The sequence below is a fragment of the Hemiscyllium ocellatum genome, chromosome 13, assembly GCF_020745735.1.
Source record: "Hemiscyllium ocellatum isolate sHemOce1 chromosome 13, sHemOce1.pat.X.cur, whole genome shotgun sequence".
In the NCBI taxonomy this organism is placed as follows: Eukaryota; Metazoa; Chordata; class Chondrichthyes; order Orectolobiformes; family Hemiscylliidae; genus Hemiscyllium; species Hemiscyllium ocellatum.
Window position 1 is genome coordinate 6,925,743 of NC_083413.1, and position 27,651 is coordinate 6,953,393.

At 44.0% G+C, this 27,651-nt stretch overlaps 1 protein-coding gene across 1 annotated transcript; it reads left to right on the top strand.

The window, feature by feature from the left end:
* Nucleotides 1–14,114: 14,114 nt before the first annotated feature.
* Nucleotides 14,115–20,092, top strand: chst2b (carbohydrate (N-acetylglucosamine-6-O) sulfotransferase 2b). Its single transcript, XM_060834523.1, has one exon. It carries the CDS (start codon nt 15,205–15,207, stop codon nt 16,468–16,470), a length of 1,266 nt encoding a protein of 421 aa, XP_060690506.1. The 5' UTR covers nt 14,115–15,204; the 3' UTR covers nt 16,471–20,092.
* Nucleotides 20,093–27,651: the final 7,559 nt, after the last annotated feature.

Sequence of the window (27,651 nt, forward strand, 5' to 3'; positions counted from 1 at the left end):
CACAAAGCTCTTAAGTGAATATAGATACACAACATTAACACAGATAACTATCATAAGGATTGGCATCAGTTGATTTATCTCCACCTTTTTTCTTTGATCTGGTCTCTGATTGATAATTCATGGTAGGAGAAAGTGAGGACTGCAGATGCTGGAGATCAGAGTCGAGAGTGTGGTGCTGGAAAAGCACAGCAGGTCAGGCAGCATCCAAGGAGCAGGAGAATCAACTTTTCGGGCAGAAGTCCTTCATCAGGAATGGGAAAGGCTTATCTCCTGAAACGTCGATTCACCTGCTCCTCGGATGCTACCTGACCTGCTGTGCTTTTCCAGCGCCACACTCTCAGCTCATAATTCTAGCACCCTTCTCAGTTTCCAAGAAGAGTCATATTGAATGTGAAATGTTCCTCTCTTGATGGGTGTTGGCAGACCTGTTCATTTTCTCAAACATTTTCTGTTTTTATTTCATCAATGGCTATATCAGTTCAATCTGGAAAGCAAGGTTTACATTAAACATAACTTCAGGTGGAACTATAGAACATTCAATATCAGATTAGATTACTTACAGTGTGGAAACAGGCCCTTCGGCCCAACAAGTCCACACCGACCCGCCGAAGCGCAACCCACCCATACCCTTACATTTACCCCTACCTAACACTACGGGTAATTTAGCATGGCCAATTCACCTGATCCGCACATCTTTAGACTGTGGGAGGAAACCGGAGCACCCGGAGGAAACCCACGCAGACACGGGGAGAACGTGCAAACTCCACACAGTCAGTCGCCTGAGTTGGGAATTGAACCTGGGTCTCAGGCGCTGTGAGGCAGCAGTGCTAACCACTGTGCCACCGTGCCGCCAACATTGCTCTGACAGTTCACCAATCCATATGTATTTTTGCATAGAATGATACAGAATGTGGAGCACAGAGACGGACTAGCCAGCCGAACAATTCTCTGCCATTAATAGTGCTCCACACAAGTCTCCTCCCAGTAAGCCAAGCTGCATATCCTTGACCATTCTTCTCATGTCTCTTTAAATGCATCAATCTACTCATTGCTATTACTCACACTGGTAGCAAGGTTACATCCTCATCACTTTGATAGATTAGATTACCCACAGTGTGGAAACAGGCCCAACAAGTCCACACCGACCCTCCAAAGAGAAACCCACCCCCCTATATTTACCCCTGACTAATCCACCTATCATTATGGGCAATTTAGCATGGCCAATTCACCTGGTCTGCACATCTTTGGACTGTGGGAGGAAACCGGATCACCCGGAGGAAACCCATGCAGACACGGGGAGAATGTGCAAACTCCACACAGACTGTTGCCTGAGGCAGGAATTGAACCAAGGCCCCTGGCGCTGTGAGGCAGTAGTGCTAACCACTGAGCCACCATGCCATGAACTGAGCCCTCCTGAATGGGAGATATCTCGTAACCACGGCTCCTACTTTCAGAGTGGATGTAATTTAGAGTCATGTAGACCTACAGCACAGAAAGAGGTCCTTTGTCCCATTGAGTCTGTGCCATTCAAAACCACCTAGCTATTCCATTTTTCAGTACCTTTAGCTCAAAATCCTAACGTCATGCCTGTACACTCAGCTAATGGGATAACCTGAGAACTGAGGACAGGAGTTAGGACATAATGTTACAAGACATCGGTAAGGCTACATTTAGAATACTGTGTACAGTTCTGGTCACCCTGCTACAAGAAGGATGTTACTAAACTGGAAAAGGTGCAAAAGGGATTTACAAGGATGTCACTGAGAACGGATGGGTTGAGACATAAGGAGAGGCTGGGACTGTTTTCCTTGGAGCTGAGGGGTGACCTTACAGACATTTATAAAATCATGAGGAGCATGGATAGGCTAAATAGGCGGGGGGGGTCCAAAACTAGAGGGTATAGGTTTAAGGTGAAAGGGGATAGATTTGTGGGCGGCATGGTGGCACAGTGGTTAGCACTGCTGCCTCACAGCGCCTGAGACCCGGGTTCAATTCCCGACTCAGGCGACTGACTGTGTGGAGTTTGCACGTTCTCCCCGTGTCTGCGTGGGTTTCCTCCGGGTGCTCCGGTTTCCTCCCACAATCCAAAGATGTGTGGGTCAGGTGAATTAGCCATGCTAAATTGCCCGTAGTGTTAGGTAAGGGGTGTATGTAGGGGTATGGGTGGGTTGCGCTTCGGCGGGTCGGTGTGGACTTGTTGGGCCGAAGGGCCTGTTTCCACACTGTAAGTAATCTAATCTAATCTAATATAAAAGGGACCCAAGGGGCAATCTTTTCACACAGAGGGTGGTGAATGAATGGAATGAGCTGCCAGAGGAAATGGTGAAGCTGGTATGATTATAACATTTAAAAGGCATCTGGATGTGTATATGAATAGGAAGGGTTTAGAGGAATTTGGGCCAAATGCTGGCAAATATCCTAAATGGCAAGACTTATTTGGGATATCTGGTTGGCATGGATGAGTTGGATGGAAGGGTCTGTTTCCATACTGTATATTTCTATGACTCTAAATCTATCTTCAATCTTCTTTGACCCAAAAGTCATGACTGAGGCCTTGGTTAGCAGCAGTGTTGAAATATTGAAGATGGTGTTATGTTTATATCACAGCACTCCTCTCCTCAGCCCACAGTATCACTGAGTCATTACAGAACAGAAGGAAGACATTTGTCCCATTGAATCCGTGCCAGGTCATTGCAGAACAATCTACATTTCATTGCTAACTCTGTCACTGTAACTCTGTAAATTTATTTCCCTCAAGCACCCATCAAATTTCCTTTTCAAATCATTTGTGGCTTCAACTGCTACCCAGAAGGGCAGCGAGTTCTGAGCCATGACCCAGAATGGGTGGCACGGTGGTTAGCACTGTGGCCTCACAGTACCAGAGACCCGAGTTCAATTCCCGCCTCAGGCAGACTGTGTGGAGTTTGCTCATTCTCCCTGTGTCTGCGTGGGTTTCCTCTGGGTGCTCCAGCTTCCTCCCACAATCCAAAAAATATGCAGGTTAGGTGAATTGGCCATGTTAAATTACCTGGAGTGTTAGGTGAAAGGATAAATGTAGGGGAATGGGTCTGGGTGGGTCAGTGTGGACTTGTTGGGCCAAAGGCCCAATAGCTTGTTTCCACACTGTAATCTAATCTAAAAAATGGCACTCTTCCACAGATTCAATCAATAAGCACATCGACCTGGACCCAATATACAGGCCACTACAATAGACAGCTGGAACTGACAACCGGAAGCGGCAGATTCAAACCACTATAAATGCCGGAGGAAACATCACAGAAGCGCTTCACAGGAGGCTCCCAAGCACTGAGGATGTCACCGAGACAGGGGACGAAACGTCTGCAACACAAATTCCCAGCTCGGCAAACAGAACCACAACAACAAGTACCCGAGCTACAAATCTTTTCACAAACTTTGAACTGTAATCTAATCTAAAAATACTCCTTGTTGAGTAAAGAGATTCAGTCGCACTGGCTATTTCGCCCAAAATCTTAAATCTGTGTCCTCTTCAGCCATCGGTTAATGAGAGCAGGCTTTTTGTCTGTCATATCCAAACATATGATAATCTCCTGCACCTCTGTTAAATCTTCCCTCAAACTCCAATGCTCCACGCTGAACAACCTTGGCTTTTCCAACTTACCTTGCATCTAAATTCCCTCATTCTGGGAATATTTCTTCTCTGCACTCTCTCAAAGACCCTCATACACTCTAACTATGGCTTATTCAGAGCCTCACGAAGGCTCAAAGCTACTCAATTTCTTTATTTGTGAAGCCCAAGATCATACATGCTTAATTTTATTCTGCATTAGAATAACGTGTCATTTACATGCATCGAAAAAGCATTGGTCCTAGCGCTGATTCAATAATAATACTTTGAAACAGAATTTTCTCCCATCCCCCGATTTAAAAAAGTCAGCCATTAACCATAATTCGCATTTCTTGTCCAACAACAAATTTTATTTTTATCCAAATTGATATTGATGTCCTTCTTCTAAGTGCCTCCAGTTTCTGTATACTTTTCATAACATGGAACTGAAAGTGTTCACAGTACTCTGAGTGTGATCTAACCAAGGTTTCGTAAAAGTTTAACATAACTTCTCTATTTGAAAGTGATCACTCTTTCAAAATGAATTCCAGAGTTTGTTTATTTCATTCTGTGGTCTAACTGGCTGAATTGTTGCTTTCGGTAATTTTTGTGCCAGTTCTCTAGACCCATTGATCATCCACTCCAAAGTTGCAAAGCTACATAATCAGATTTACAGAATTGTAACACCATGAAAAGAGCTCATCGCATCCACACTGGTTCTCTGAATGACTATGTCTTAATGCTAAATTCCCGCCTTTTCATATAAACCTGCACATTGCTTCCTTTAAAATCATCATCTAATGTCTTCCTGAATGCCTCAGTTGGATCTAATATATCATAATTAATTATAATTATATTGTGTCGGTACATTGAGTATAAGAGTTGGGAGGTCAGTTTGCAGCCATACAGAACATTGGTTTGGCCACTTTTGGAATTTCTTTCAATTCTGGTCTCCTTGCTGTAGGAAAGATAGAACATAGAACATAACAGTACAGTACAGGCCCTTCAACCCTTGATGTTGTGCCGACCTGTGGAACCAATCTGAAGCCGACCTATTCAACACCATTCCATTTTCATCCATATCTTTATCCAATGACCATTTAAATGCCCTTAAAGTTGGTGAGTCTACTACTGTTGCAGGCAGTGCTTTCCACACCCCTACTACTCGCTGAGTAAAGAAACTACCTTTGAAATCTGTCTTATATCTATCACCCCTCAGTTTGAAGCTATGTCCCCTCATGTTAGCCATCACCAAGTGAAGAAAAAGGCTATCACTGTCCACCCTATCTAACTTTCTGATTATCTTACATGTTTTAATTAAGTCACCTCTCAACCTTCTTCTAACGAAAACAGCCTCAGGTCCCTCAGCCTTCCCTCATGAGATCTTCCCTCCGTACCAGGCAACATCCTAGTAAATCTCCTCTGAACCCTTTCCAAAGCTTCCACATCCTTCTTATAATGCAGTGACCAGAACTTCACGCAATACCCCAGGTGCAGCATGACCTTGTGGGGGCTCCAAAACTCAATCCCTCTACCAATAAAAGCTAATACACCGTATGCCTTCTTAACAACGACCTATTCGACACCATTCCACCATGCCACCATAACCTGGGTGGCAACTTTTGGGGATCTACATACATGAATACCAAGATCTCTCTGGTCATCCACACTACTGAGAATCTTACCATTAGCCCAGTACTCTTTATTCCTGTTGCTCCTTCCAAAGTGAATCATCTCACACTTTTCAGCTTTAAACTCCATTTGCCACCTCTCAGCCCAGCTCTGCAGCTTATCTATACCCCTCTGTAACCTGCAACATCCTTGAGCATTATCCACAACTTCATTGACCTTAGTGTCACCTGCACATTTACTAACCCATCCTCCTACTCCCTCATCTAGGTCATTTATAAAAATTACATTCCACAGTGGCCCCAAAACAGTTCCTTGCGGTACCCCACTATTAACCGAACTCCAGATGTGAAACCTGAAAGCATTCAGAAAAGATTTACGGGGATGTTGCCAGGGTTGGAAGGGTTGAGCTATATGGAGAGACTGGAGGTTGGCTAACGTGGTGCCACTGTTTAAGAAGGGCGGTAAAGACAAGCCAGGGAACTATAGACCAGTGAGCCTGACGCCAGTGGTGGGCAAGTTGTTGGAGGGAATCCTGAGGGACAGGATGTACATGTATTTGGAATTGCAAGGACTGATTAGGGATAGTCAACATGGTTTTGTGCGTGGGAAATCATGTCTCACAAACTTGATTGAGTTTTTTGAGGAAGTAACAAAGGGGATTGATGAGGGCAGAGCGGTAGATGTGATCTATATGGACTTGAATAAGGCGTTCGACAAGGCTCCCCATGGGAGACTGATTAGCAAGGATTGATCTCACGGAATACAGGGAGAACTAGCCATTTGGATACAGAACTGGCTCAAAGGTAGAAGACAGAGGGTGGTGGTGATGGGTTGTTTTTCAGACTGGAGGGTTGTGACCAGTGGAGTGCCACACGGATCAGTGCTGGGTCCTCTACTTTATGTCATTTACATAAATGACTTAGATGTGAGCATAAGAGGTACAGTTAGTAAGTTTGCAGATGGCACCAAAATTGGAGGTGTACTGGACAGCGAAGAGGGTTACCTCAGATTACAACAGAATCTTGACTAGATGGGCCAATGGGCTGAGAAATGGCAGATGGACTTTAATTCAGATAAATGCGAGGTGCTGCATTTTGGGAAAGCAAATCTTAGCAGGACTTATACACTTAATGGTAAGGTCCTAGAGAGTGTTGCTGAACAAAAAGACCTTGGAGTGCAAGTTCATAGCTCCTTGAAAGTGGAGTCGCAGGTAGATAGGATAGTGAAGAAGGCATGTGGTATGCTTTCCTTTATTCATCAGAGTATTGAGTACAGGAGTTGGGAGGTCATGTTGTGGCCGCACAGGACATTGGTTAGGCCACTGTTGGAATATTGCATGCAACTCTAGTATCCTTCTTATTGGAAGCATGTTGTGAAACTTAAAAGGATTCAGAAAAGATTTACAAGGATGTTGCCAAGGTTGGAGGATCTGAGCTACAAGGAGATGCTGAACAGGCTGGGGCTGTTTTCCCTGGAGCGTTGGAGACTGAGGGGTGACCTTTCAGAGGTTTACAAAATTATGAGGGGCATGGATAGGATAAATAGACAAAGTCTTTTCCCTGGGGTTGAGCAGTCCAGAACTAGAGGGCATTGATTTAGGGTGAGAGGGGAAAGATATAAGAGACCTAAGGGGCAACTTTTTCACGCAGAGGGTGGTACGTGTATGGAATGAGCCGCCAGAGGAAGTGGTGGAGGCTGGTACAATTACAACATTTAAGAGGCATTTGGATGGGTATATGAATCGGAAGGGTTTAGAGGGATATGGGCCGGGTGCTGGCAGGTGGGACGAGATTGGGTTGGGATATCTGGTTGGCATGGGCGGGTTGGACCAAAGGGTCTGTTTCCATGCTGTACATCTCTATGACTCTATGACACTAGTACGTCGGATGGATCAGTTTTTGTCTAATGTGTACAGGATTGTTTCCTGACACAGTATGTCGAAGGGTCGACAAGAGGGGAGGCCACACTAGATCTGGTGCTTGGTAATGAACCAGGCCAGGTGTTTGATTTAGTTATAGGTGAGCACTTTGGAGAGAGTGACCATAATTCAGTTTCGTTTAGTTTAGTGATGGAAAGGGATAGGTACATGCCACAGGTCAAGAGTTATTGATGGGCAAGGGCAATTATAATGCGATTAGGCAAGAATTAGGATGCATAGAATGGGATAGCAAAATGCAGGGAATGCAGACAATGGAAACATGGATAAAAGAAAATTACTGCGGATGCTGGAATCTGAAACCAAAAGAGAAAATGCTGGAAAATCTCAGTAGGTCTGGAAGCATCTGTAAGGAGAGAAAAGAGCTGACATTTCGAGTCTAACCGACCCTTTGTCAAAGCTAGCATACGGTGTGTTCGGTTTCATTCGTAGAGGGATTGAGTTCCGGAACCGCAAAATCATGCTGCAACTATACAAAATGTTGGTACGGTCACACTTGGAATATTGTGTACAGTTCTGGTCCCCATATTTCAGGAAGGATGTGGAAGCATTGGAAAAGGTGCAGAGGAGATTTACCAGGATGTTGCCTGGTCTGAAGGCAAGGTCTTATGAAGAAAGGCTGAGAGACTTGAACCTGTTCTCATTGGAAAGAAGAAGCTAAGAGGGGATTTGATAGAGATATACAAGATGATCAGAGGATTAGATAGGGTGACAGGTAGATAGGGTAGGATGATGACATCAGTGTGTATGAAGGGGGATAACTACAAATTGAGGGGTGATAGATTTAAGACAGATGTCAGAGACAGGTTCTTTACGCAGAGAGTAGTAAGGGTGTGGAATGCCCTCCCTGCTGATATAGTCAACTCAGCCACGTTAGGGAGATTTAAACAATCCTTAGATAAGCACATGGATGATTTTGGGATAGTGTAGGGGGACGAGCTGAGAATAGTTCACAGGATGGCATAACATCGAGGGCCGAAGGGTCTGTTCTGCGCTGTATTGTTCTATGTTCTATGTTCTATGTTCTAAAAAGGCAACTGGATGGGTATATGAATAAGAAGAGTCCAGAAGGATATGAACCAAATGCTGGCAAATGGGACTAGATTGATTTAGGATATCTGGTCGGCATGGATGAGTTGGACCGAAAGGTCTGCTTCTATGCTCTACATCTCTGTGACTCTATAACATAATGCAGGATGAAAGATGACACAAGGAGAACAGTACAACATTTCTTAGTTAAAGTAATCTTGATATACACTCATATTAGTTGAAAATGTGTTGCTGGTTAAAGCACAGCAGGTTAGGCAGCATCCAAGGAACAGGAAATTCGATGTTTCGGGCATAAGCCCTTCATCAGGAATGAGGAGAGGGTGCCAGGCAGGCTAAGATAAAAGGTAGGGAGGAGGGACTTGGGGGAGGGGCGATGGAGATGTGATAGGTGGAAGGAGGTCAAGGTGAGGGTGATAGGCCGGAGTGGGGTGGGGGCGGAGAGGTTAGGAAGGTTAGGAGGGCGGTGCTGAGTTGAGGGAACTGACTGAGACAAGGTGGGGGGAGGGGAAATGAGGAAACTGGAGAAATCCGAAACATCGAATTTCCTGTTCCTTGGATGCTGCCTAACCTGCTGTGCTTTAACCAGCAACACATTTTCAACTGTGATCTCCAGCATCTGCAGACCTCATTTTTTATACACTCATATTACTCAGGTCTCTTAAATAGTACAGGAATTTGAAGTTGAAGGGATCCAGAAAACGTCCCACCTTCTCTAACATTCCTCACTGTGAATGCCCTCTATCCGTACTGTTTCCTCCCTTCCCCCCTGTTTCCCCTCTTCACCATAACCTGTCCCTCTTCTTCCCCACCCCACAGATTCCCCTCTTCCATACTCACGCTTTGCCTGCTCTGTTTCCCCTTTGTGCCTCTTCACAAGGATGGCATCCAGGTTCTGGGAATTTGATGCACAGGCAAAAATTATTCAGGTACAGTAGACCCAAACTTTAAAAGGTAAAAGTAACACTGGTGATCCTGGAGCAGGATATGAATCAGCTCAGTGTGGTGGGGACAATGGTCAGGACTAGACTGTCCAAGCCCAACAAGTTTCCTCAAGCACCAATAGAGACTGAATGAACTGAATGACCTACTGCTAGTATTCTGACCTATTTCACCCAGAGGGTAGTGGGGCTCTGGAATGCACTGAGTGGGAGGGTAATTGAGGTGGGAAAGGTACTTAGATGAGCACTTGAAGTGTGGTTACATACCTGCTCCTCGGCTGCCTCCTGATCTGCCGTGCTTTTCCAGCACCACTCTGATATAAGCTCTGGTTTCCAGCATCTGCAGTCCTCACTTTTGCCCTGTGTGGTTACATGGGCTTAGTGCTGGAAATGGAACGAGTACAAATTCAGTAGCTTAGATGGTACAGATGGGCTGAATGGCCTCTTTCTATACTGTATGATTTCACCTTTAATAGTCAGTGATAATCATAGCAGCAGAAAATGGAAACTTCAGACCAGAACAGTAAGAAGTTAAAACATATTGTTGGGTACTGTGCATCAAAACGCAATAACACCTGTGAGCTTCATTTATAAGCAGCTTGACAATATTGCTACTGGGCAACAAATGTAGAAGCACCTTCTACTCTCAGAATTAGTTTTTCTTACTTTACTGCAGGAGACAATTGAGGCTGAATTAGTCTCTGAGGTTAGAAGATTGTAGTTTAAGCTCTCACCCCAGAAACCCAGCACAGAAGTCTAAACTTTGTGTGGTTTTAAGGTTAGAAGCACACTCTTTCGGATGAGATATTAAGGTTGAGTTTCTCCCTGTTCTCTCAGAGGAAATGTATTGTATCCCGTGGCACCATTCTGAAAAACACAAGAGTTCTCCCTTGTGATCTGGTCAATGTTTATTCATGTTTGTGGGAACTTACTCCGTGCAAACTGTGGGAATCAGAAACAGAAATTACTAGGGAAACTCAGCAGTATAGAGAAACCAGAGTTATTGTTTCATGTCCACTGACCCCTCTTCAGAATTGATTATAGCTGGAAATGGTTGGTATTGATGCAGAAGGTGGGGCAGGAGGAGTAAACAATATGTGGAGATGGTGCTCAGAGAGAGAGGAAAACATTTGGACATATAAATGAATGGGTAAAGATCAGCCTGGGAGAATGAATAGCAGCTAACGGGGATCATTAGAGGCTGTGTGATGGTAGCCCGTGTGATGACAAGGCCTGGTGTGTGGGGGTTGGGGAAAGGACATGGAGAAAGGTGCTTCGGCCATAAAATTATTGAACTCGATATTGAGTACTGAAGGCTGCGGAGTCCCCAAGTGGAAAATGAGATGTTGTTGTCCCAGTTTGCGCTGGGCTTCACTGGAGCACTGCAGCAAGCCTGAGAGAGCGAGGTTGGTCAGCATCCAACTATTGTTCCCTCTCACTGGGTTCTCTCTCCACTTCCCCCAACCCATCTTCAGCATAAATACCAACCTTTTCACTGCTACAGCCAGTTCTAAATAAGGGTGACTGGAGCCAAAACGTTAACTCTACTTTCTCTCGATAGACGCTGCCTGAGCTGCTCAGATTATCCAGCTATTTCTGATTTTGTTTCTGACTTCCAGTATCTGCAGTTCTTTGGATTTATTCTTCAAACTTACTGCATTTGTTCTACAGTGTTCTGGAATATCCCAAAGCCCCAAATAAAAACAAGGATTCCTCAAAGTAATGCATACAAAACATCTGCAATACATTCTCTCAAGAGATTTCAATTTGTAGTGCATCAGTGTCTTATGTCCTAATGTGCCCTTCTGAAAGGTTTGTGTGATGGTGGTATGGTGTGTGTATATGTGGCTGATGGTAGTAGTAGTGTGTGTGGGTGGTGGTAGTGTTTGTATGGGTAGTGGTAGTGTTTGTTGGTGGTGGTAGTATTTATACGGGTGGTGGTAGTGTTTGTGAGTGGTGGTAGTGTTTATGTGGGTGGTGGTAGTGTTTGTGGGTGGTGGTAGTGTTTATGTGGGTGGTGGTAGTGTTTGTGGGTGGTGATAGTATTTGTGGGTGGTGATAGTGTTTGCGTGGGTAGTGGTAGTGTTTGTGTAGTGGTAGTGTTTGTGGGTGGTGGTACTGTTTGTTGGTGGTGGTAGTGTTTGTGGGTGGTGGTAGTGTTTATGGGTGGTGGTAGTGTTTGTTGGTGGTGGTAGTGTGTGTGGTGGTAGTGTTTATGGAAGGTGGCAGTGTTTATGGGTGGTGGTAGTGTGTGTGTGGATGGTGATAGTGTTTATGGAAGGTGGTAGTGTGTGTGTGGATGGTGATAGTGTTTATGGAAGGTGGTAGTGTGTGTGGGTGGTGATAGTGTTTATAGGTGGTGGTAGTAGTGTGTGTATAGGTTGTGTGTTTGCAGATGGTAGTGTGTGGTGTGTGTGAATGGGGGGCATGTATATGTGTGCTGGTATGTGTGTGGGTTGATGGTGGTCTGTGGGGGTGTGTTGTGTATAGGGGTGTAGTGTGCATGAATGGATGCGTGTTGGAGGGATGACGGTGTGTTTGTTGGGGGGGTGAGTTGTGCATAGGTGGTGTGCGTGTGGGTGATGTGTGTAGGGTGGTGTTATGGGTGGATATGTGTGGGGGTTCCCATCTGTGGGGTGTTGTGAACAGGATGGTGTGTGGAGGAGTTTATTGTGGGAGGTGTGTGTGAGGATGATGTTGTGGGGGTTGGTGTGTATGGTGTGTAATGTTTAGGATTGTCTGTGTCTGGGTGGAGGAGGTTATTGTGGGGGGGGTTGGTGTGGGGTTGGTGTGTGTGGGTAGAGGAGGTTATTGTGGGGGTGTTGGTGTGTGTGGGTGGAGGAGGTTATTGTGGGGGGGTTGGTGTGTGTGTGGGTAGAGGAGGTTATTGTGGGGGTGTTTGTGTGTGTGGGTAGAGGTTATTGTGGGGGGGTTGGTGTGTGTGTGTGTGTGTGTGTGTGTAGAGGAGGTTATTGTGGGGAGGTTGGCTTGTGTGTGGGTAGAGGTTATTGTGGGGGGTTTTGGTGTGTGTGTGGGTGGAGGAGGTTATTGTGGGGGGGGGATTGGTGTGTGTGTGTGTGGGTAGAGGAGGTTATTGTGGGGGTGTTGGTGTGTGTAGATAGAGGAGGTTATTGTGGGGGTGTTGGTGTGTGTGCGTAGAGGAGGTTATTATGGGGGTGTTGGTGTGTGTGTGGGTGGAGGAGGTTATTGTGGGGAGGGTTGGTGTGTGTGGGTAGAGGAGGTTATTGTGGGAGGGTTGGTGTGTGTGTGGGTAGCGGAGGTTATTGTGGGGGTGGTTGGTGTGTGTGTGGGTGGAGGAGGTTATTGAGGGGGGAGTTGGTGTATGTGGGTGGAGGACGTTATGGTGGGGGGTTTGGTGTGTGGGGGGGAGGAGGTTATTGTGGGGGGGTTTGTGTGTGTGTGGGTAGAGAAGGTTATTGTGGGGGGGGTTTGTGTGTGTGGGTAGAGAAGGTTATTGTGGGGGTGTTGGTGTGTGTGGGTGGAGGAGATTATTGTGGGGGTGTTGGTGTGTGTGGGTGGAGGAGGTTATTGTGGGGGGGTTGGTGTGTGTGTGTAGAGGACGTTATTGTGGGGGGGTTGGTGTGTGTGTGGGTGGAGGAGGTTATTGTGGGGGGGTTGGTGTGTGTGTGGGGGGGGTGTTGGTGTGTGTGTGGGCGGAGGAGGTTATTGTGGGGTGGTTGGTGTGTGTGTGTGGGGGGTGTTGGTGTGTGTGTGGGCGGAGGAGGTTATTGTGGGGGGGTTGGTGTGTGTGTAGGTGGAGGAGGTTATTGTGGGGGGGTTGGTGTGTGTGGGTAGAGGAGGTTATTGTGGGGGGGTTGGTGTGTGTGGGAAGAGGAAGTTATTGTGGTGGGGGTTGGTGTGTGTGTGGGTGGAGGAGGTTATTGTGGGGGGGTTGGTGTGTGTGGGTAGAGGAGGTTATTGTGGGGGGGTTGGTGTGTGTGTAGGTGGAGGAGGTTATTGTGGGGGTGTTGGTGTGTGTGGGAAGAGGAAGTTATTGTGGGGGGGTTGGTGTGTGTGTGGGTGGAGGAGGTTATTGTGGGGGGGTTGGTGTGTGTGGGTAGAGGAGGTTATTGTGAGGGGTTGGTGTGTGTGTGTGGGGGGGGATTGGTGTGTGTGTAGAGGAGGTTATTATGGGGGTGTTGGTGTGTGTGTGTGGGCGGAGGAGGTTATTGTGGGGGGGTTGGTGTGTGTGTGGGCGGAGGAGGTTATTGTGGGGGGGTTGGTGTGTGTGTGGGTGGAGGAGGTTATTATGGGGGCGTTGGTGTGTGTGGGTAGAGGAGGTTATTGTGGGGGGTTGGTGTGTGTGTGTGTGTGGGGGGGGTTGGTGTGTGTGTAGAGGAGGTTATTGTGGGGGGTTGGTGTGTGTGTGTAGAGGAGGTTATTGTGGGGGGGGGTTGGTGTGTGTGGGTAGAGAAGGTTATTGTGGGGGGGTGTTTGGTGTGTGTGTGTAGAGGAGGTTATTGTGGGGGGGGGGGGGTTGGTGTGTGTGTGTGTGGGTGCCTGGGTGGGCGGGGTATATTGTACTGGCCAACTCTGGCGCAGTTGATTTGCCACTTTATTGACATGAACCTGGGGCTGGGAAGGGAGTGAGAGACAATGAGCTGAGGTGACAGTGCAGCTTTAAGCAGCATTTATCCGCGTAATATTTTCCACTTGAACAAACGTGCAGCGATGTCAGTGCGTTCCACTGTGTCACAGGGGGTGGGCATTCCGATTCTCTGAGGGGGCACTTTATTAAATGGGACAGACAGGGCTCACTCACTTGAGCTCTCAAACTCACCCCCCACTCCCTCCTGCAGCCCCATACCCCTGCCCATCCACACCAACAATGGGCTGCAGCTTTGACTGACAGGATGGTCTGCCACTCACCCAGAGAGGAAGGGCATTCAGACCGACTGAGTCCAATCGGAGTGAGAGCAGAGGGAGGGATTTAAACAACCAGAGAGAGGAGACAGGGGTGTGTGTGTGTGTGTGAGAGAGAGAGAGACAGATAGAGGGGCTGGAAGAGGCGGGGGGCACAGACAGCTCATCCCTGCCCTCATTCTCCCTGTCACACCACCCCCTCCCTCTCTCCTTGGGCAGAGTGTTTATATATATATATATATATATTTGCTGAGACTGCACCGAAGATGCTGCTACATCGACCGACTGGAGCTACGACGGGGAGGCTTTGTCCCGGTTCCCCGTGAGATCCGCTGCTTCCAACGTTCACAGAGAGAGAGGAGCAAAAAGGGAGGGGGGAGGGAGAGAGAGGAGACAGGAGGAAAAAGGGAGAGGAGTAGAGAGAGAGAGGAGACAGGAGAGGGGAGAGGTAAAAGGGAGAGAGAGAAAAAGGGAGAGAGAGGAGACAGGAGGAAAAAGGGAGAGAGAGGAGACAGGAAAGAGAGAGGAGGAAAAAAGGAGAGGGGGAGGAGCGAGAAGGAAGAGGCTGGGAGACGGAGGGAGGAGGAGAAAGAGGAAAAAGGAGAGGAGGGAGGGAGGGAAGAGAGAGAGGGGAGGCAGTGTGCCGCTGTGTGGCTATTAATGATCAGAGTGAGGAGGGGAGAGAGTGACGGAGGAGAGACATCGAGTTGAGAAGGGGAATTGGGAACTCTAGGGGACAGTCTCTGTTGGAATCTGAAACCAGAGACAGAGAGAGAGAGAGGAACAGGCAGCAGCTGCAGCTTACACTCGGAAGCTGCAAACAATTCACATTTCCTCCCTCCCTCTCCCTCATTGCTGTTGGGGTGCGGGAGAGACTTGGACAGAGAGAGAGAGAGACAGAGTCAGATACAGAACAGGAGCGAGCTCGGGGGGAAGGGGAGACAGAGGGAGAGGGGGAGCAGCTCCGGATGGGAGCGGGGCTGAAGAGCTGACTGTCGCCCACAGTCGGAGCGGCTATCCGCCTTTACCATGGCCGGGACACGATGTGAGACCATCTGCTGTCAATAAGGCCAGCAGCAGCAGCAGGAGGAGGTTGGTGCAAAGATGCGAGGAGCTGGGCTGAGCATCTGATGGGAATTAGTTTCTATTCGGCAGAGTGAGCGGAAACCCAGGGGAAGATGAAAGTGCTCCGGAGGAAGGCAGCTCTGCTGGTGCTGGGCTACATTCTGCTGCTGGTGCTGACCATGTTACACTTCACCGATTATAAAGGGACGAAGGAGTGTACCCAGGTGAAGTATGTGCCGTACCCTCTCCGTTACACGGTGGAGCACCAGCGGCCCTCCGCTCCCCAGAACAGCTCCAGTGGGCGCCAACATGTCTATGTGTTCACAACATGGCGATCGGGCTCTTCCTTTGTGGGAGAGCTCTTCAACCAGAACCCCAATGTCTTCTTCCTCTACGAGCCCATGTGGCACATCTGGCAGAAGCTGTACCCGGGAGATGCCCTCACTCTGCAGGGGGCAGCCCGCGACATGCTGGGCTTCCTGTACCACTGCGACCTCTCCATCTTCCAGCTCTACAATGGGGGCAACAACATCACCAGCATGGGCATCTTCGGGGCGCCCCGCAACAAGGTGGTCTGCTCCTACCCGCTCTGCAAGGCGTACAGGAAGGACAAGGTGGGCCTGATCGACGAACACGTGTGCAAGAACGAGTGCCCACCTCAGCACCTAGACTCCCTGGAAGCTGAGTGCCACAAATACAGCACCATTGTCATCAAGGGCGTCCGCATTTTCGACCTGAACATTTTGGCCCCTCTGATGAAGGACCCCTTCGTCAACCTCAAGGTGATCCACTTGGTCAGGGATCCCAGGGCCGTGGCTAGCTCCCGGATCAAGTCGAGGAATGGTCTGATCCGGGAGAGCCTGCAGGTGATGCGCAGTAAGGATCCCAAGGGGCGTCGGTTGAAGGTGTACGATGGGTACCAGAGGACCAGGCGGGATGCAGTGGACTACCACGCTCTCAATGCCCTGGAGGTGATCTGCACCAGCATGGTCAGGACTGCGCAGATGGTGAGGGAACTGCCGGACTGGCTGAAGGACAATTACAGGATAGTGCGCTATGAAGACCTGGTGGAAGACCCCATCAGGTACCTCAAGGACATGTATCACTTTGTCAACCTGTCAGTCAGTGAGGACATTGAGAGATTCATGCTCAATATGACCATGGGCTCCAGTTACTCCTCCAAAAAGCCCTTCAGTGTTTCTTCCCGAAACGCCACCCAGGCTGCCAATGCATGGCGGACCCAGATGACCTACTCCCAAATCAAACAAGTGGAGGAATACTGCCAACATGCCATGGATTGGCTGGGGTATGAGAAAGTCCAAACCCCAGAGGAAGTCAAGGATTTCAGCAAGTCATTTGTTACCAAAATCCGGCTTTGAACAAAAATACAAAAGTGCTTCAGAAATTCATTACATCAAAATCCACATTCAAGAGAAGCCCTGGAGCAGATCCCAACCTGTTTACTTTCTGAATATCCTTGGATTCAGGTCTGGGAAAATAAAAAGAGTGCTTGAGAGGATTTTTATATTGTGTGGAGTGCATGGGTACACTTGAGGCTGCACCCACATACCTCACCGTCACATGGGCACCTTCACACAGTGACATTCTCACACTTACATGTCAGTCATGCACTTGCACACATCAAGTTCTCACACAAAACCTGCCACTAACAGACACTCACACATTCACACCAACACACCCAAACACAGACATACCCACTCTCACACATTTACATCAACATGCATGAAAACATAGGCACAGCCTTCATCTATTTCACTCACATAGACATTTATAAACAACCTGTCACCAACTCACTCACATGCATAATTAATAACACTGAAAAGCTGATGACACACGAGTCACTTAGTAATTTTAAGGGGTTTTTTTCCTCATCAGATGTTGACAAAGATGCAATGCGTTGAGTTGGCCATTGGAAATACTTGATCATTTGGATTTAAAATTGTTATGTACATTGCTCTTTGAATATATATATAGAGTTCTTTTTTGTTGTCTGGTCGAATGAGTAAATTGATAATTTATCATTTAAAGAAGTATTCTATTATATTGATGGCATGTGGCAGTAGTATTGTGAATACAGTGCTTTACTGCGAAAGTACAGCTCAGCTGAACCTTTCAATCTATGTTCATGCTTGAATGTTCATTCCAGATAAGCCAGTTCATGTTCCCTTCCTAAAGATTGTGTGGAACAAACAAGCGTAGTCTGTGCTCAATAAACTTTTTTGACCCATATTTTCATTATTAATGTAATGTTATAGCTGAAAGTGAGTGCAGACAAGTACAAGAAACTATAAAAAAAGACATTTAATGAAGGAAAACTAACTGAAACCTTGCCAAGATCAAAACTGACATAGCACATTATTTGTTGCAAGACACCATGTTTAATGAATTATTGTATATTATCTGGAGTCTCTGTGAGGCTACCGACAAAATGTCGCAATGCACAGTATTTATGAGGAGAGGAAATACACTAAGCAGCAGCATACCTCGGTATACTAACTTTCTGCTTTAATTTAAGACTAAATGAAAACAGTGCAAAACCATTTCCTTTAAAGAGTCTTGTAATTATCTCACTGATACCAGCGCTACAGTATACAGTCCTCCAGTGCATGAACTCTGGGAGTTGTTTCTCTCATTTTATTTTAAAAATGCCTTTTCAAGTCAGTCTCAGCTATTTCCATTCAAGGCCAGCAGCACATGATTAAAACAGGATACACTTACTGTGGAATGGGTGATGCTTTTGTACTGGAGACAATGCTGAAAGTACAACTCAAAGCAAATTTCTAAGAGGTCCCTTTTATTGTGAAGTTGAGATCCTTGGAGAGACTATTAAAATAGAGGTATGACTTCAGCTTCAGCATGCTGTTCTCAGGAGTTTACCTGGTTAGTTAACACATCTCCAAACCAAGGCTTTTTTAATGTAGTCTCATGGTTTGTGCATATGCAAATGGGGATGGGTTAACGCTGGTAACAGCTAGGGATTTTAGTCAGCGGAAAAATAACTTCAAGTAAATTTTTGAAACCAAGTAGTCAATTTGGAGTGACAGGGTATACATTTCAGAGCCTGGGAATCAATATGGAGCTGATCTTTCTATGTGCTTGCTTTATAACATAATTGTGACAGCAAATTGAATCAACTCCGTGCATTCAGATGGTTGGACTAAGAGGTGCCAAATATATATAAAAACAAATGTTGGTCCACCTGAAGTCATTGGAATTCCATTGGCAGGAGAACTATACACCTACTGTTGATGACATGTCCTCAAGGTACAAATGACTTCATAATGCTTTGGCTTCAGAACAGAAGCTCTATGTTATGAAAATCGCCTCACCCCTTAGCTTAAAGTTGGAATTGTGTTTAGCAGCTATCAGACAGTCACGCTAGTGTAACAGCTGATGTCTCCCTCTCTCCTTAGCTGCTTTTACTGGAAGTGAAAGCTCCAGATATTGCAACGGGGCCTGGCACTTTGGACAGCTGAACAACTTTCACGTAGAACCATAGAACTGTTACAGCACAGAAAGGAACCGGCTTGTTAAACTTGGCCCCTGTAATAATTGACCTTTCTGTGATAGGGTGTGTGGTAGACCAAGAAGGAGGAATTGCAAAAGAAGCAAAATGCACAGCTAGCTGACTCCTGACACTGAGAGAGCTATTGTGACTGCATTTCTGTGCATCACACCTCCATACTGGCTATTCAGCAGTGCAGTGAATAGTGTTGCCCTGAGTCAATCTATTTGTCCAAACTAAGTCAGGAGGGCAGGAAAAACAAATGCAGAGAATGGTGGAGAAACTCAGTAGGTCTGGCAGCATCCGTGAGAGAGAAATGAAGTTAACGTTTCAAGTCTGGTATAATTTCTTCTGAAAATATCAAACTTGAAACATTAGCTGCGTTTTTCTCTCTAGAGATGCTGCCAAACCTGCTGAGTTTCTCCAGCAGTCTCTATTGCTGTTTTTTTTGTTACAGGTCACCAGCATCTGCAGTAATTTGCTTTTATTAAAGGAGGGAAATGATTTGATTTATTTAACAGTTAATGATTTATTTAAAAATAAATGAATGACTGCTGCTCACAAATCTTATTTTTATTGATTGCAACAGTTAACACGATTTGCTTTTCATCAATTCAAATTAAAGTGATCAGAGATAAGCAAGTACTGCATGTTGCTTTCTGTTTAGGTGGATCTCTGCCACCTCTTGTTCCTCAGTGATATGAGTCGGCAGTGTAATTTCAGCTCCTTATGTCCAATACCAAGGATGAAAGCAGTGTAAGAAGACCTACATTCAGAATATGGAATAACACTGTCTGGAAAGTGCTAAACAACACAATGGTTTACATTGTTATCTGGCCTCTCATACACTTGGGAATTTTACTGGGACGGTCAATCAGTAACTTATGTCTAGGGTTCACTGTTGAGGAAGTAGATTAATAGAATGCAGACCTGTGCCTGAAGTAGCCCATACCGGGAGCTGCTAATTTCAATTATATCACGATAGGAAGTTGTAAAATGAAGGTGAGCCAGCGTTCCCCGAAGACGGGGAAAATCCATGGGACCAATGATTCATTTTTAAGAGGACTCTCCCCCACTTTTTGCACCGAAATTCCCGTTCACCTTTTGTAAGACATTGAGGCGTGGCAGCTTTTAATTTTAGGGTGGAGCAAATGAGACTGTCAGTGGGAGCCAACTGAACAGCACATCAGCTGAGGGGCACAGGTGGCAGGCCGCAAGTGGCCCCCAGCCCATTTAACACTGCTTTGGAGTATGCTGTTTGTTGTGCATGTATACAAACTTGAGTTCATGCCTCTTTTCATTTTTGCTGGCAAAGGTTTTATTGGGGGAAAGCAATAGATGTCAGTTTACATTGATTGTATGCAGTGATTTTGTGCAATGTGAATTGATGAACTGTGATACTGGGATTTATTTTGCTGATATAAAGGAAAAGAAAAATAATGTAATAATAGATTACCTGTTCAAACATGTATTTATTGCACCTCATTTTGTAACAATATTAAAAGAAATGTTGCAAACTATCAGTTGTAGAATTGTTTAACAATAAATTCCTCAAAATTTGCAACACTTTATGTGCAATTCTGGTCTCCTTCCTATCGGAGAGATGTTGTGAAACTTGAAAGGGTTCAGAAAAGATATACAAGGATGTTGCCAGGGTTGGAGGGTTTGAGCTATAAAGAGAGGTTGAATGGGCTAGAGCTGTTTTCCCTGGAGCATCGGAGGCTGAGGGGTGACCTTATAGAGGTTTATAAAATCATGAGGGGCATGGATAAGATAAATAGACAAAGTCTCTTTTCTGGGGAGAACAGAGCTAGAGGGCATTGGTTTAGCGTGAGAGAGGAAAGATATTAAAGAGACGTAAGGGGCAACTGTTTCACGCAGAGGGTGGTACGTGTATGGAATGAGCTGCCAGAGGAAGTGGTGAAGGCTGGTACAATTGCAACACTTAAAAGGCATCTGGATGGGCATATGAATAGGAAGGTTTAGAGAGATATGGGCCGGGTGCTGGGAGGTGGGACTAGATTGGGTTGGGATATCTGGTCGTCATGGACGGGTTCGACCGAAGGGTCTGTTTCCATGCTGCACATCTCTGTGACTCTGACTTTATATCATAATCCATATATTTCTACCAATGCAGTTTACTTTATTTAACTTGGATGGAATTTGACATACACCTGCCATGTATGCGACAGTTTGTAACAAAGTAAATTATTTGAGAATGTCTTTGAATGTTTCGTTTCTTTAAACTTGTTTGACCTAAAACTAATCCCCGTGTAAAGTTTTGCACTATGCAGCTGTTCAGTTCCATCCTGTTATATAGAACTGTTGTTGGTGTGTTACTGTATTGCCTAGAAAGGTACATCTGAGCAGAAGCGAAACATTGCATTTTTAAACAAACATTGCATAATGGATAATGTTAGTTTATTAAAAACAGAAAGAAAAGATTTGGGGCATCAGGCATTAAGTATTTGATTTTAGACTCAAGAGGTTCCATACAGAAGATAGCAAGTGTATAATAATCTAAAACACCAGAACCTGCTTGACACAACCAGGTTTCTGTGAGACACCCTTCCCCCCACAGTTCTTTTAAACTCCAGTGAAAATTCCTATTCCTATTCCTAAATTATTCCCTCTAGTCTTGTTATTTCTAGGTACAAATTCAGAGTTAATTGATAGCTAAAGTTTGTTCTGTGTGTTTATTCTGGCTGATGATTGCACAGTTGTTACATTCCATTCACATCTCTTCGAACAACAGAGCAGCTAACGTCCACACACAGCTAGACCTGGAAAACATTCAGATAATTGAAACACACTATTCATTGAAGTACCAGAGGAGATATCTCTAGTAGGACAATGTCTAGCCATTGCATGTATTCCATCATATTTCCATTCTTTCATCATTGCTCAGTAAAAACCTGGAATTCTCCCCATATCAGCACAGCGGATGCACTCACAAGTGAACTGCAGCACTTCAAGAAGATAGCTCACCATTACCTTCTCAAGTAAAAAAGAGGAAAATATCATTGCCTGTCTTACCAGTGACACCTACATGTTGTGAAAGGATGAACATAACCATCAATGGGCAGAGTGTGCAATGTATTTGGTTGATGGTAAATTTTATTTTCTTCAGTTCTCTGGGAGGTAGTTCTGACAACAGCCACAACTTCTTGAATCCAGTCCATCAAAATTAGGATGAGTCTCATGTTGTTCGCACCAATTTGATATGTACCAGTCACCAAAAAGACTATCTCACCCCTTCAAGGAGTTTATGATATTGTGGCAGAATTTATCTTTGCATGCATGCTATAGTCAAGATTAGAGTGCTGCTGGAAAAGCACAGCAGGTCAGGCAGCATCTGAGGATCAGGAAAATTAACATTTCAGGTAAAAGCCCTTCAGGAATTTCTGATGAAGGGTGTTTGCCTGAAACATCGATTTTCCTGATCCTTGGATGCTGCCTGACTTGCTGTGCTTTTCCAGCACCACTCTAATCTTGACTCTAATCTCCAGCATCTGCAGTACCCACCTCTGCCCACATACATGTTATAATCCAGTGCTATGGGCTACTGAGACATAGGAGGAGGCTATTTGGGCTTGCTCCACTGATCATCCAACTCAGCATCCTGTTCCCACTTTTTCCCATACCCTTTTACCCCTTTTGCCCTAAGAATTACACTCATTCCTTCTTGAAAATGTTCAATGTTTTTGCTTCAACCATTCTCTGTGGCAGAGAATTCCATAGGCTCACCGTTCCCTTGGTGAATAAATTACTTATCTCAGTCCAAAATGGCCTACCCCATATCCTTAAACTGTGACCTTTTGTTTCTGGACCCCCTGGTCATTGGGAACATCCTTCCCGCATTTACCCTGTCGAGTCTGTTAGAATTTTATAAGTTTCTGTGAGACACCCTTCCCCCACAGTTCTTCTAAACTCCGGTAAAAATATTCCTGGCTGATCCAATCTCTCTTCATACATCAAGCATGTAGTGAATAGTAGAGGCTCCAATTCCATTTGTGTCACAAGGCTGACCAGACATCTCTCCCACTCACCTGCCATTGGCATCTGTTGCAAGGATTTTCAGATTTGGTACTCAAACACATTGCTGCATGGTGAACACACCTTCCCTGGACATCAGTTCCTGAGTCGAGGTGAATCCAGATCATCTGACTCAGAAGCAGGGACACAAACAACTACACCACAGGACCACCACACGTTATATAAGGATCCTGATCAAGGTTGGTCATGCATGCCAGGGGCATGTTTTTGTAATAAACAGCTGAAAGTATTTATTTTTTTCATTTCAGATAACAGAGTTATAAAATAGAAGTTCTGAAGAAGGGTCACACCAGACTTAAAATGTTAACTCTGTTTCTCTCTGCACAGATGCTGCCAGATCTGCTGAATGTCTCCAGCGTATTCTGATTATTTCAGATCCAGCATCCACAGTATTTTGCCTTTAATCTTGTGATTTATCACTTAATTATTGAAAATTTAATAATTTTATAGTATTTCTTAGATTTTCATTTTTAAAGATTAGAAGTCTGATTTTTTTTTGTCACACTAAACAATAATTTTCAGTCAAAATTCAATCAACTGGACAAACAATTGCTTAATTGGATTTTGAGTCATCAAGTGATTGATGGTTGGTTTGTTTTGTGAGCATTTCTTTAGGTTTTCCTCCCCCTCCTGAAGAGAAAACATGCTGGAGGACTGTTGGGTGGTTATCTGTGGCTTTCCACTCCCCCACCTAAGAAATATTACAGATTCACAATGAATGTGAATACTTTGTTTGATTGCATTCAAGTTTGACTTGTCACCCATCTTTCATATTCAGAGCTCGCATTGAGAATTGATGGAAAATCATAGAGTCATACACCACAGAAACAGACCAACATAATCTCAAACTAATCTAGTCTCACCAGCCTGCTCCCGGCCATAATCCTCCTAAACTTTCCTACTCATGTAGTTATCTAAGTGTCTTTTAAACTGGGCTCTATAGGTACATAGAAGGTAATACAATGAAGGGTATATAGGTTAGTCTGATCTTAGAGTAGGATAAAGGGTTGACACAACTTTGAGGGCCAAAGGGTCTGTACTGTGCTGTACTATTTTATGTTCTAAATGTTGTAACTCTGCCCACAACTGCCACTTCCTCAAGAAGTTCATTCCATTACACGAACCACCCTCTGTGTGAAGAATTTGCCCCTCATATCTTTTAAAATCTTTCTCCTTTTACCTTCAAAATATGGTCCCCAGGCTTGAAATCTCCCATCCAAAAGAAAAGACACCTACCATTAATGCTATCTACATGCCTCATGATTTTATAAACCTCAGTGAGGTCACCTCTCAACCTTCTACGCTCCAGTGAAAATAGTCACAGCCTATCCAACTTGTTTTTATATAATCAAGCCTTTGATACCTGACAATATCCTGGAAATCTTTTCTGGACTCTTATAATGATTAACACTGACAATTCTCTCTGATTCTTTACATTATCTCACACTTTTGGCCAATTATCAAGATCTCCTTCAATGAACCCATGACTGAGATTAGTTATATGCATTTAGCCAAGTTTACCCAAACTTCATTCTTTGTGTGACTCAGCGTTGCACAGTTACTGCATTTACCTGTGCAGCAACTGAGGCAGTCCAGTTGTGAAGAAAATTTGTGTTTTGTTTTTATTTTCAGTTTGATTATTAGTTTTACAAACTAATTGCTTTAAAAAGCTGTGGTGCTGACTGTCCTGAATGTAAGCATTCCCTAATGTACAGACCCGAGCTAAGGGAGCCAACCTGTATCAGTAGAAACTGTTGCTGAAATTGATAGTTGGTCCATGCCAAACTCTACAACTGTATATTATATCAACCTGTAAAAATCACTTAATAAAACCTCCTTATACTATCCTGTGGTGCTATTCTGCATCAAATAGATTGCAATTTATGATTGTAACTATATAGGGACTTTTACCAACTTATTAAAGCTATCCTTACAGTATTCAGTGTCAACAACAGTACACTTGGTCTCGTTGTTTGTGATATAAACTCCAATTATTTGTTTATAAATTGTCTGTTGCATATATCGCATTGAGACTATTAGCAATCTTGTGCAAAACCAGACATTTAATGTTTTCCTTTTAACTGAATGTTTGGCATTTTACATGTAGCTGTTTAATCTTTCAATTGTGATGTTGTCATCACTGATTAACTTCTACTTATTAGAGCTATTGAGTCATACAGCATAGAAACAGACACTTCATCCCATCATGAGTATGCTGACCAACAAACACCAAACTACAATAACCCCATTTACCTGCAAATAAACTTGAGGCATAGAGGCTTATGATATAATTTAACTGAATTGAGTAAATAGCCCATAATTTGTAAACTCATCTGATCAAGGCTTAGATTATTACCTTTAAAGAAAATGGCAGCATATATGAGTGACAGAGTTGTAGACAGTTAGTTCTGTTTCTGCCTTTGAGTTAGTTTCTTACAGCAGTAAACCTTTGTTGTTTGTGATGTTGCAATCTTCAGTTTTGTAACTTTTGCAAATTGCATGAGACAGCTACCCAACGGTGACCATTACAATTCCAGGTTTGTTCTATGAATGGGAAAGGCTTTAAAATGTTATAGTTTTTTTCTTCTGCATGTAGTTGTCCTAACTGCTAATTTTGTTTCAAAGGGTGAAAATAGATTAAATGAGAAAAAGTTTAATTTTTAATTCATTGTAACACCATCCTTACAGAAGTTTTAATACATGTCATAATGTGAGCTGCCTCCCTCAGGTGCCAACCTGACAACAATCCTGGCACAATAATTGTCTAAAGTCACAGAACTGACCAAGCATCCAATGTTCCTGTTGTCAATAATCCATGGAACTTAGATGATCAAAATTGCTCCTGTTGATTGAACACTAACATCTATACATCTTACAACTACACCATTGCAAAAGAGTACCTTTGGTTTGCAAAAAATGACTTCTGCAGCAGGAGTAGTCATAGTTACTGACATGGCATATGTTAAATGCCATGCTACATTAGAGATTCTTTATGCATTCATGGGATGTGGCATTGCTGGCCATGTCAGCATTTATTACCCATCCCTAATTGCCCAGAGGGCAATTAAAAGTCAATCACATTGTTGTTGGTCTGGAGTCACATGTAGGCCCGATCAGGTAAGGATAGCATTTCTCACCCTCAAGGACATTTGTGGACCAGAATGGGATTTGGTTGACAGGATTACACTCATCCATTTTATAAAGTTTTTTCATCTTGGAGCTGCAAAACAATAACTTTTTACATAACTTTTATAATAAGTGACAACCTTGGATTGGAATACTTTAATATCTTCCATTTCAAACACCAAAATCATCTGCTAAAAAGCATTTATTTCTATATTGGCAGGGAAAATGAAGTCAGACTCAATAATGAATATTAATAATGCAATGTAACAAAGCAAAGTAACAAACATTTGAAATTTAGAAGGTATAAAATAGAAGGAAACAAGAGGTTTTGTGGACTTAACACAGTGTAAAAAAACAGTTGTAGTAGACTACTTTGATTAGGACAATGTATCAATCTTTAAAAAGAAAATTTGAAAAGACTGAATTCTTTGACAACTGGAGTACTGCCTTTGCAAATACTAAATACCTCACAGTACATGCATGTAAAAAGTTTAAATTGCTTTTAATTCACATTCTGAGAATGCTAAAGGAATGATAATTTGGACAACTGTTCAATGATATAACTTGCTTGTAGGGCGTATTTCTGCTGTATGGTTTCTCAAAGGTTTAAATGGAAGTGCTATGCCAATAGCAAACACATTTCAGAACAATCTGTATCTGATGTTTGGTATGTAATAAGTACAATAAATTAAGATTTTTCTTTGGAAAGGCTAATGAACAACAATGTTTAATAAAATTGCTATGATATGCGATGCTTTGTGTTAACACGTCTTGCTTTGGAATAGCAAGTTGAGGTTTGCATTTTCAATTGTCTTCTGATCATGTTTATGTCATTACAGTAAAGCAACCAAGTGGTTACAGGGAAGAAAGCCAAATTGCTGGGTTGACCACCATGGAGGTGAGTAATTTCATGAGGGCAAACATCATAAAAGGAAATATCTTCAACATATCCTGGAAATTCCTTAGTTATTCCTGCTACACGTTACCTTATGAAAAGTGTGGCAGGAACCCTGAAATTTTCTAGCTCACATTTTGTAAGAAAGACAAATGCTGAGTCTCCAAAATGGGATATTAATTATTCTATGTGCTCAATTTGATAGTCATGCGTAAGATAAATGGCTTAATTTTGTAGAAATGTCTTTCTATTGATCAAAGCATTGTTCGAATTTGTGGTGTTAGATGGCTGAAAGCAGACAGCTTCGTGTTTACTACAAATTAGACACAAGGGAGAAATTAAATTGGAACACTGTCAAACTTTCAGTCCATAACAAACAACCATTGTGAGAAGGGACAGTAATACATGGCATTGAATCTTTGCTGCACTAAGTTAATCAGCAAAATTTCAGAAGATGACCTTTGATAATGCTGGTTACTGTAAGATGCAAAGGGAGGGACAGCCTTTATCCTCCTCATAGAATCCCTACAGTGTGGAAACAAGATCTTCAGCTCAACAGGTCCACACCGACCCTCTGAAGAATACCCCAGCCAGACCCATTCCCCTACCCTGTTACTCTAACTTTACCCCTGACTAATGCACCTAACCACATCCCTGAACACTATGGACAATTTATGGCTGGAATCAAACCCATGTCCCTGGTGCTGTGAGGCAGAAGTGAGGAGTAAAGTAGGAACAAAATGACACGCGTAGTTGGTAAAGAGCAGAGCCAAAATTGACCCACAATTTTAATATCAGAATTAAGTAACTTTTGCAATTTAATAATCTCAAACCATTTTGGGTTCCTTGATTGAGGGAAATCACTTTCTTCCAATTAAACTACATTTCACCTGAATCCACTGACCAATTTTGCTGAAATCATGTTAGTTACAATCAGTTGAGAAGGAGTGAATCAAC

Bases quoted from the DNA above. Each gene is read 5' to 3' on its own strand.
- chst2b (XM_060834523.1), top strand. From the start codon at position 15,205: ATGAAAGTGCTCCGGAGGAAGGCAGCTCTGCTGGTGCTGGGCTACATT.